Source organism: Solanum pennellii, chromosome 6, assembly GCF_001406875.1.
Source record: "Solanum pennellii chromosome 6, SPENNV200".
NCBI classification, from domain to species: Eukaryota; Viridiplantae; Streptophyta; class Magnoliopsida; order Solanales; family Solanaceae; genus Solanum; species Solanum pennellii.
In genome coordinates this window covers 45,949,008-45,960,034 of record NC_028642.1, presented here as the reverse complement: position 1 = coordinate 45,960,034, position 11,027 = coordinate 45,949,008, and the positions used below count along the sequence as shown (strand labels likewise).

Genomic DNA, 11,027 nt, shown 5'->3' with positions numbered 1-11,027 from the left:
CATTCGACTTACTAAGAGAGGGGTAAAGCATTTCACCCCACTCCCAAGGTTCAACATGATTCCCAAGTAGGCCGTAAATAACAGACCAACTTCTCGCCCTGGGACTCGACTAGCTGGGAAGAGTGTCCACAAACTGTATCTATGGATGGAAAGTGTACTCATTAAACCATTTGGCACAAAGCTGAGCAGCCTCGGAGCCACTTCACCAGCTTCAACCATGACTAATTCTATTTATGGTAAAAACTGAAGTAAAGCTCAATCAATATTCTTAAATTGAAGCAGTTCCTTGCAAAAAAAAAAAAAATTAGAACAAGAATGGTTGATCTGACACTGTCAGGTTATGCAAAATTTGTGAAACGCAAGTTACATACACTCCACAAGCTTGGGATTGAGCATGTATAGCAAGACTGTTTGGGATTGAGGATTAGTGTAAGTTGAACCTTATAAATGTCAAATCTGTTTCATATTCGCAGAATATAGAAAGGTATAGAAAGCATAAGCGTCACATATGGCATAAAGACTGCCAGAGGTAGTGAAAGACTAATTACAGAAGGGCAAGCACCCTGACCATGGCATAGGGCGCTACAGATAGCCAGAAAACTTGCAAGGACAGCCAAACAGTCCACTAAACATGGACAACATCTTCTCCAAACAGAAAAATGGTCATCAGAAAAGCAAGAACATCTCATCAAGGTTGAGTTTCATCACAAAAGCAAGAACGTCATCGAAACTTGAGTTTCCAAAACAGAAGAAATTCAAAGAAACTTATCAAGACTTCAATTTCCTTCGACAACAGTCAACTCTTTTTTACCCTAGAACACTGCAAAGGAAGCAAGAACATTTCTAATTAAAGTAAAACTAAATTAAAGGCAGCAGTGTTTCAATAGTTACTTAAGTAAAAGATGGAACTCAGCTGTCCCCAACCATTACATTGGAAGATGAATGTCGTGACATGACCGAGCACTAGCATGAAGAGTCTTCAAGATGAATTAATATCAGTGATATCAGAAGATAACCTATGCATTGCAAAAGAGTTCGAAACAAGTTTAGATACCACAATATTCAGAAATCTCTATTACAAGCCATCACACAAGTACAAGTCTGCACAAATAGAAGTAGCAGGGCAAAGAGAGTATTCAGCAATTTTAGAATAAAAATATTACAAGAACATAAACATGCTTCTTATAAACTAATCACTAACTGATCAAACTAAAATATATATATATTACTAAATTGATTCAAATGCTGCAACCAAAAAAAAAGTGTATCGATTACAAATTGTGCATCCAAGTGAATTCACGAGAACCGTATGTGATGAAAGGAAATAGAAACCCCCAGCTAATTTTCTTGCAATGAAATAATAGAAACCCCCATCTGCTTCAGCGGAGAGGAAAGGAAAAACTGAAAGCCAAGAAACTAGAAAGGGAAAATAAAACCCAAAACAGAAACTAAAGGTATCACCACCTCTAAAATAACAGATAGTAAGTTCCTTTAGGAAGACAGAGAGGAGGGGGGGGGGGGATTTGGGGAACTTTTTTTTAATTTTAATAGTAGGGCGTCTTAGATCAATGCAATGAAATTGTACACATCTTGCCAAAAGAGTACAGTTCCCATCCATCTCCTAAGCCACCCACAACCAGCTGAATCTTGAGCAGGTTCCCAGGTCACAAAATTAGGGGCTAGAATTGCCACATGAAGAGTGCAGGAATTATCGTAATGAGCTCATGACAGTACTTGTCGTATAGGGGCAAGTTAAGTAGCTCTTATATTTTACAGGAGCTAAGTAAAATGAAATTCTCACTCTTCTGAAAATTCGGCAAGAACATCAAGTGAGACAAAAGTTGTTCCTAAGTCTTCATTCCTCACCATCTTTATTCAATAAATTGGGAATAGTACCATATCATCTTCTCTAATCATTTTCCTCTTTTCAACTAAGTGAGACATTGTGTAACTGTAAAATTTGGATTAGTCTGGAATAATGATCTCAGATATTCATATTTTGGCAAAAGGATACCGAGAAGGTAGAACATAAAACATAGGCAAGTCAAAAATTTTTTTTATAGAACTCACACAATAGCATTAAAATCGATTCGTATTTGAAGCATGTGATTTACAGTTTTGCTTATAAAAGCACAACCTGTGTTGCAGGAATCTATAAAATGCCTAGGAGAGATGTTATAACTTACATGAATGGAATGTGATGGTGAAAATGATTAACCCTGTGAACCAGAGTTTGGACCGCGCCCACCACGACCACTGCGCCCACCGCGTCGAAGAACTCGCCCACGGCCTCTTGCTGGTGTAGCGGAAAGCATAGCAGCTTGCCTAATGGAAGCCCTTTCTCTAGCCCTCTCATTTAGGTTTATAGTTCTTGAGCTCCTATTGATAGGTGAAACCTGTTTCCCTTCTTCTGTTTCAGCAGCAGCACTTTCATCCAGACCCCCTTCTTTTGAATTGCTACTATCAACTGGACTGCTTGATGGTTTCTCACCAGTAACAGTATCCAGAGCCTGATCAGTTTCTGCAGCAACCTGGTCACCACCATCATTCAACTTCTCAGAACTTTCAGCTAGCTCTTCTGTCGCATCAACTTCATCATTCTTATCGTCATCTGGGAGCTGAGAAGATTCTATCTCCCCGGGGTCTGTTGGAGTAAGCAAGAGTTCTTCATCAGTACCAGCTAAGTCATCAGTCTGGGGTTCCAAATTTTCTGGGCTTCCCATTGATAAAATGCTATCAAGGTTTCCAACATCTTCAGGATCAGCAATTAGCTCTCCCTCTTCCCTTTCATCCATCGCTAGCTGCTCGCTCTCTTGTTGCACCTGAAATGTTGATTCATTATCTGGGGTAGACACTTCATTAGAACTGACAAAAGTATCATCTGCAATATCTGTTCTATCAACCTGTGACTCAGCCTGATTTGTTGCAACAACTAACGGCTCTTCAACCTGCTCGCCAGAAAGTGTAGTCTCATCCTTCTCAATATCACTAGCTTCTTCTTTCAAACCTTGGGTTTCATCTCCAGCATCATGTTCCTCCGTAGTAGGCAGAGATTCTGAATTTTCTACATTATCAACAGATTTATCTTCACTACCTTCTTGAGGTGCCTCTAGATGTTTGGACTTCTTAAGCACAGGTTGAGCCACATCTAAGCAGGTTTCATCCATGGCAGGAGTCTCTTCTTGTAACTCTGAGGTAGAGGAGGTAGAGGCTGCAGATAGGCGCTTGCGAATTGGTGGTTGAGTTGGTAATGTGGCATTATCAAAATTTTCTGCCTTTTGAGGTGGCAAATGCTTCCTACTGTTGGTGGATTCATCTGTATCTTGCATCTCTACATCAACTAAAGGTTCCTCCGGCTTTGTGATGCGGGGTCGAACCAACTTCCTTCCGGTTTTACGAGTTTCGGAGGTTATCTTCGATAAAACAAGTCTTCTTTCTTCTTCTGCTTTTCCAACTGCAGGAATGGAAGTCACCAAGCTAGCTGGTGGCGGAAGCGTAGCTGCTGGGCCTGGAACAACAGAGGCAGAAAGAGAAGCATCTGGAGCAGAAGCATCACCAGCACCAGAAACCCCGAGCTCATTACGTGCAACCCGTTCAAAGTCATCTACAGCCTGAAGATATGCAGCAGTAAAATCGTCCAAGTGAGTCCCCGAAAGTAGTTGATCCACTGACGTGCCCTCCGTTTGACTGCCTTTGGTTTGCCTTATCTTCTCAACTTCATCAGTAAGCATCTTCAGAGCCTGCTTATGCTTGTCGATTTCATCTGATAGCTTGGACCGTTGCTGATTCACAGCTCCATAGGAATCCCCTATTGTCTTTTGCATCTTCAAGCGCTTTGATCTCTCTTGTTTCAACTCTTCTCTAAGTCGGTCTGTGATCTTCTCAAGCCCCTGGATTCTGGTGTTTTTCTCCTTTTCTTTATCTTTCAAAGCCTGTTCATCTGCAGCATCAGCAGTTTTTTTCCCTTGTTTAGCATCTTCCAACTGTTTGGAGAGAGCTTGATTCTCTCTAGCCAAATCATCTTTTTCCTTTGATAAGCTGTCTGCTCTTTCCTTTTCCTTCAACAAGTTGCTTTCAACCCTTTTCTTCATTAGACCTGTCAACTTTTTATGTTTATCAACGTCGGATCTCAGCGAGGCCTCAGTTTGCAGAATCTCATTGATTCTCGATTCTCTCTGACTCAATTCTGTTCTGCTCCTTGACAGGTCTTGCTCTAAGTCAGCTAACAGATTCTGCTGCTCAGACATGGCTTTCTTAACTTTCTCCAGTTCTTCATTTTTTTCTCTCAGATTCACCTGCATCTGTGAAGCAGCTTCTTTTAGACTTGCATATTCTTCTAGGTCAAAATTCTTATACCTCTCAACCAACTCACTAACCCTCCTCTCAAGCTTCTCTTTATCCAGCTTCTGCATTTCAATCCCTTTCCTACAAGCTTCTACATCAGCTTGTCTTTCATTAAGAAGCTTCTCCAGATCCTCTAATTCAGTTTTCATCTTCTGGGCAGCTTGGCGAAGTTTCTGGCATTCTTCAACATTGTGCTTGTTCTCCTCTCTCAACTGCAAGTTGCTTTCACGAAGTAAGTTCAATTCTCTAACCTGAAGCTGCAGTGTTTTGAACTCCTCTTCACTTAAAACCTGAGCTCTTGAACTCTCCCGCTCAGAATTAAGAGATGCTTCTGCTACCTCCACTCTCCTCAGAGCATTCTCAAGCTGTGATTGCAACCTAAGTTTTTCCTGTCTGAGCAAAGAAATTTCTGTTTCTGCAATTTCCTTGGACCGTCTTAGATAATTCACAACATTCATCAGCCCGTCATCACCCTCGGCCACTGTGCTTCCAGCAGATACACCTGAAGATACACGGTCCTTCTCAGCCAGTTTAATATACAAACCCTCAAGCCGGTCCAGTAATATTTTGTTCTGTTCATTAGCCTCAGTGTATTTCTTCTCAGCTTCAGTTTTTGATACTTCTAGCACCGACAATTCCGCCTCCCACTTGGCCTTCAATGCATTATTTTCGGATTTTAGAACATCTGACAATTTACGGAGCTCAGATGACTCTTCTTGTAAGGTTGCCAAAGCTTGAGATGTTCTAGTCAGTTCTTGAATTGTTTCTGACTGCAGAATTACCTGTCTCTCATAATTATCTTGAGCAGCACGCCATCTTTGATGCTCTTTGTCCAAATCATCTTTCAAAGCAGTTATTTGAGCCTCCAAATTTGAGATTTGTGACGTCTTAGCTGAGGTATCTTCTTTCAGACTGGATATTTCAGCTAGAGCCGCAACAACAGCTTCTTCTTTTCCTGCAGTTGCGGAAGCTGCTTCAATTGACTTCAAATTACATTCTCTCTCAAGCTCATCAACATTCTTCCTAAGCGCTAATGCTTCCTCTTCCATTGATTTTTTCACTCTATCAGCTTCTACTTTGAGGTTCTCATAAGCCAATTCCATCTGCTTTAATGCTTCTTCATTTGCCTGAGCTATGCTTTTATATTGCAGCATATGATTTTTGTTAACCTGCACCTCCTCTCTGAGTCTTTTAACTTCTTCAGCAGAATCCATGTTGTCAAAAAGTTCAGTAGAAGAGGAAGGACCGCCTTCATCAGCTCTTTCAGAAACCTTTTTTTGAAAAGCTTGCAATTTTTCCTCTAAATCAGCAGATCGCGCTTCAGCAACAACAACTCTAGCTTCAGCAGCAGCCACAGAATGTGAAGTGCTAGTCAATTCCTTCCTCATTTCCTCAATTTGTCTCAATGCATTCTTTAGAGCATCTTCTCGCTCAGGTATAAGATTTCGAACATTATCACGCTGTTCTTGCAATTCTTTCTTAGCTTCAGCCCATTCTTTCTCAATAAGCTTGATATACTCTTCTTGCTTTCTCCTCTCAGCAGCTCTTGCCTCGTCACGAACGTTCTCGGTACTCTGCAATGTATCTAAATGGACCTGCAAACTATGCACCCTTTGTGACAAATTACGTACTTCATCTGAAGCTCTCTTTTCGGCATTTACCAGCATACCCTTTTCATCCTTTAGAATAGACACCTCCAGTTTCAGCTTTTGAGAAAGTTCCTCAGCAGCATTCAATGACTCATAACTTTCTCGCAGCTTCTTCTGATAGTCAACTACCAACTGTGAGAACTCAACATTTCTCGTGATCACACCATTATGCTCCTCTTTCTGGAGCTCAAAATCTTTCATATATCTGGCAAGTTTATCTCGAGCAAACTGTGCTTCCAGAGCTGACTTATCCCGCTCTGATCGAAGAGAAATAATCTCGCTCCGTAATCTTGACAACTCTTCTTCAAGACATTTTACACGCTCAAAAGCCCGTTCTTGTGCTCTCCCTAAAACTTCATGTGAAGAATCAGGTAAAAGCATCACTTCCGGCCTTCGAACCTCTGCTAATTTTTCAGATTGAGCATCAGAAGAAACAACTGTATGCTCTTCAAAGAGCTTTTTGTACATCGCCACAGATGCATGAAGTGATTTAATCATCGTAGCCTGCTCATCTGCTTTTGCCAGTACTGCATCAACCTGGGAGGTAGCTTTGTCAACATGCTTCTGAAGCTCCTTCTCATACTTCTCCTTCAACTCTGACTCTCTGTTCTCAATCTGATCAGTAAGGCTCCGAACTAGGCCTCTTAGCTGGACATTTTGTTCAACCAGGCCATTTATATCCTTGTAGCTCAACAGCCTTCCAACATCATCAGCATTAGATTCAGCACCAAACATAATTAAAGAACTTGACACCACAGATTTGTCATTTTTAGGTCCCACCGATCCACCACGGAGTTGTATATCACGACATTCCTTTAAAAGCACTGTCACCTGTTCCTGGAGGTCAACTATCTCTGCCTGAGCAACAGCATAATCACGATCACGCCTTCTCATATCAGCATTGAATTCCTGAATATTCCTCTCTAAAGCAGCTTGCTGAGAGAGGGAATGCTGCAGCTTTTCACTTAGCACAGAGTAAGCATCTTCCAATCTTTGATGCTCCGCTCGCTCATCCAAGATAACTCCAGCTTTCTCCTCTATTTCACAGAGTACTCGCTCCAGTACATCTTGAGCTTGTTTTCTTCCCAATTGTTCATGTCGTAATGCATCAACAGTTTCCTGATATTTGGTGTACATCTTAGACAGACTCCAACCCTCCCGGAGAAGTGAAGCGGCTAATGCGGTTCCTGAAACACCAATAGGCAGACTAGGTACGACCATCCGATCATCCTCAACCATGTCACCAGCTTCAGCTGAGTTTGGCAATGATTCACTAGAAAAATAACTCAAAGGAAGAAGCTTCAATGTATCTTCTCCTTTTTTTAATTCCGCTTCGCTTTCCGCAAGCTTATTTTTCAAACATGCAACCTCCTCCTTTAGTTCTATCTTTGCAGATACTTCTTTCTCGAGCCTCTCTTTATAGTCATTTTCTATTTGGTTTCCATGAGTCTCCAGAGCTTTAATTACTCCTTCAAGTTCTCCTGCCTTTTTAGACCATTCCTCGGAGCTCTCCTTGTACAACTCCACTAGCTTGTTTAACGTTGCAATTTCACCGGACATTTGGTCCTCTTTTGCAGCTGCTACATCCTTCGCGGATAATAAATCTTGCTCTAAAGAAGTGAACTTCAACTCCATTTCCCTCACTTGTTCCTGTTTTCTCTTCAAACACCTATCACATTCACTAATTTTTTTCTCGGCGTCAACAAGTTTGGCAGATATATCAGCCTCAAGCTCAGAATGAGCTTTACGCAGCTCCATGAGACCATTGACCTTTGTTGTTAACTCGTCATTAAGCCATGCATTATGCCTCTCAACAAGCTCCTTCTCCTGCAAAAGCCGCGAACAAGAAGCCTGACAGCGTGACACTTCAGTCTCCAAGTCACAGACCCGTACTTCCCTATTTGCAGCAATATCAGTCAAGTGAACAATCTTATCAAGATAGCTTTTGATAGTGGAATTTTTCTCACTAATCTCCAAGTCTTTCTGTTCTACCAATTCCATCAATTGCCTCTTTGTTTTCCGGAGTTCTGAAGCCTCTGTTGATAACCGGTCCACATCTCCATCCTTTCCAATCTGTTTTCATGTTCCAAAAAACAATCAGATACAACAGCAAAAAAATATACAACAAATAGAAAGAACTTTGGATGCGTTCCATACAGACAAAATTACTCTACCTTCAATGGAATGTTTTCATCAATATATCTCACCCTAGAAATCATATTCTGGAATAATTTCTAGTATTTGGTAGGGTCTATAAAGTAGATCCTATGATAATCATACAGGGTAGGGTAGGGTAGGTTATATGAAGTAATTACATGAAGGAATTAGGAATTGTAAATATACTTACAGATTGGATGAAAGCTTGCTGTTTCTCGGCTTGTGCTTGAGAGAGTTCAGATAGGCGTTCCTCAAAGGAAGAATTAAGCTGAGAATACTGCAGTTGAAGCGCGGAGTACTCTGAAGAAAGCGAGACATACTTCTGTTCAAGAACAGAACAAGTCTGTTCAGCTGTAATAGATGCAGCATCAGCCTGTGCTTTCACATTTTCCAGTTGATTGTACAAATCTCGAATAAACTCATCAGCTTTCACGGCTACCAAACCGGCATCTTGCGAGCACCGCTCGTATTCCTCATCCGATATAAACAACGGCATCGCTCACTTTCCTTCGTTTAACTTCTCATCAATCTATGACATCAAACGCATCATGTTAATGCTCTAACTCATTGAAAACGTCCATAAACCATAGAAGAAGATGAATTTGTGGAAGAAAACTTACCAGAAATGGGAAATGAGTTGCGTAATGCCGGCTAGGGCAAATCAGTTTGGTCTTCGACTGTTTATTTCCTCATCAATCTGTGAAAAAAACGAAGATAGTCATGTTAATGCACTAAAAATATGCCATCGGAAAACCCTAGAAGAGAAACTTACCAGAAAAGGGAAAACTCCGGCTAGGGCAAAATTGAAACGACGATGAGAGTATTTTTTGACTCCTCAAGGAAGCAGTACCCCTTTTACTATCTTGAGATGTTTTTTTTTTTTGTGTGTGTGTGTTTTTTTTCCTTTTCTTTTTTTTTTAAGCTTTTTAAAAAATTCTTATTTTAATATAAATATAAAATATACTCTTATACTCCCTCCATTCGAAAATGTTTGTCATATTACACTTATCAAAAGTTAATTTAATTAATTTTTAAAGGAAAATTACATCACATTAATTCAATATTTTAAACAACAAAATTAGATATTCTAAAATTATATGAAAAGTACTATAAATTATAATTTTTTGCATATTAATATGGTGAAAAAATGCATATTAAGATGTTAGTGAAAAATTTTATAGTTTGACTCTAAAAATAGAAACCATGACAAACAATACCGAACGGAGATAGTAATAATCATAACTATGATTATAAATAATTATAAATTTATAATCATAATAGTTATATGTATGTGAGATATAAAGTAGACCACCGTCACTCAAACATAATGAAACTCTTTTACCTTTTTATGTAAGATATATATAATCTAACATGTTAGAAGTGTTTGTGATTTAAAATTTTGAGTTAAATAATTTAAACTTTATTGAAATATTGGTGTATATGAAATTTATTTAGAAATCAATATATGTGAACTTCAAAAGTTAAATATTAAAAACAAATTTCATAGACAAAAACAGAAGGTGATATTAAAACTACTAAAATGTAAACTTGAACTATAATTATTGATTTCTTTTTTATTTGAGATCTTTTTTAGTATAATTTATATATATTTATGTAAACTTGAAATCTGGTTGTTCCTTTTTGCTTCTTTGTAATTTTTTTAATTAAATTCTTGGTATAATTTTTTGACAATGTGTAACTCAGTTTGTCATTAATAGTTATTATCCATGACTACATCTTTAGTCAGTTCTATTTTTAATCATTATTCATAATTACTATTACTTATATCACCGTCGTTGTTATCACCCAATCATCACATGTTTTAATTATTTTTATTGTACAATATTAGATTAATTTATTAATAATTCGTTTAATAATTAAATTTTAGATAAAAAAAAGTTCACATATTTAAATGATGAAAAATAACAATCTTAATTAGTCAGATTCCATAGCTTAATATATTATTATTTTATGTAGGTTCAAATATCTAATTATTTTTGGGACAACTTATATTGGGGAAAACAATAAAATGTAAAATTTAAAAATAAAATAAAAGAGAACAAAAGAAAGAATTAACTATGCGNNNNGGGGGGGGGGGGGGGGAACTCAAAAAAATGACACACACAAATTTGTATTTCTTTTAATTTTGCTTGGCTTAAACACAAAAATATTAAAAAGTATATTTTAAAATAAATATTACATTTCAATATAATAAATTCTTAAGAATAAAGAGTCACTGTAATTATGAGGATTAACAATGTGGTTTTGGACTTGTTTGAAACATAATCGGAGTAATTTTTGTACATTATTACAGTAATAAATAACATTAATTATAGAAAATAAAAGGACAATCAAATTAAAGTTATTGAGATAAATCAATATATATATAAATGAGAACCATAGAGGAGGTGATGTGGCACCTCTATATGACCTCCATTTGCATTTAGCTTTTTTCATCTTTTAAAAAAAAAAAAAATTAATTATTATATATCATAAAAAATTAGTTAAATTTATTACAAATAAATATTTTATTAATGGTGGGTCATTTATAACAAAAACTCTTCATATTTTTTATTTATTTATCTCACTTATAATTAAAAGAGAAACATAATTTATTTATTTTTGACTTTTCTTAATTTAAATGAATTATTTTATTGTAAAAATATATTACTTCATTTATACAATATACAAATAAATACTTTATTAATATATGAACATTTATAATAAAGAAAAACTCACTATATTTTTTTCTATTTGTTTATCTCATTTCTAATGATGAAATCATAGTATTATTTTTTTTTACATTTTAAGTATTTTTATTTTTATTTTTGAATTTATTCACTAGGAGTTACTACCCATGACTTGCCCCTCTTTAAT

General features: G+C 37.4%; 1 protein-coding gene across 2 annotated transcripts; it reads right to left on the bottom strand.

The window, feature by feature from the left end:
- Window positions 1-319: 319 nt before the first annotated feature.
- LOC107022931 (nuclear-pore anchor) lies at window positions 320-9,045 on the bottom strand. Of its 2 annotated transcripts, XM_015223497.2 has the most exons (7): window positions 8,923-9,045; window positions 8,771-8,847; window positions 8,341-8,679; window positions 2,904-8,066; window positions 2,187-2,822; window positions 931-1,016; window positions 320-820 (listed from the first exon to the last, which is right to left on the bottom strand). In XM_015223497.2, the coding sequence occupies exons 3-5, from the start codon at window positions 8,644-8,646 to the stop codon at window positions 2,214-2,216; spliced, it is 6,078 nt and encodes a 2,025-aa protein (XP_015078983.1). In that variant the 5' UTR covers window positions 8,647-8,679; window positions 8,771-8,847; window positions 8,923-9,045; the 3' UTR covers window positions 320-820; window positions 931-1,016; window positions 2,187-2,213. The 2 variants fall into 2 exon arrangements, with proteins under 2 accessions (XP_015078983.1, XP_015078982.1); XM_015223496.2 differs by having other exon boundaries at window positions 2,187-8,066.
- Window positions 9,046-11,027: the final 1,982 nt, after the last annotated feature.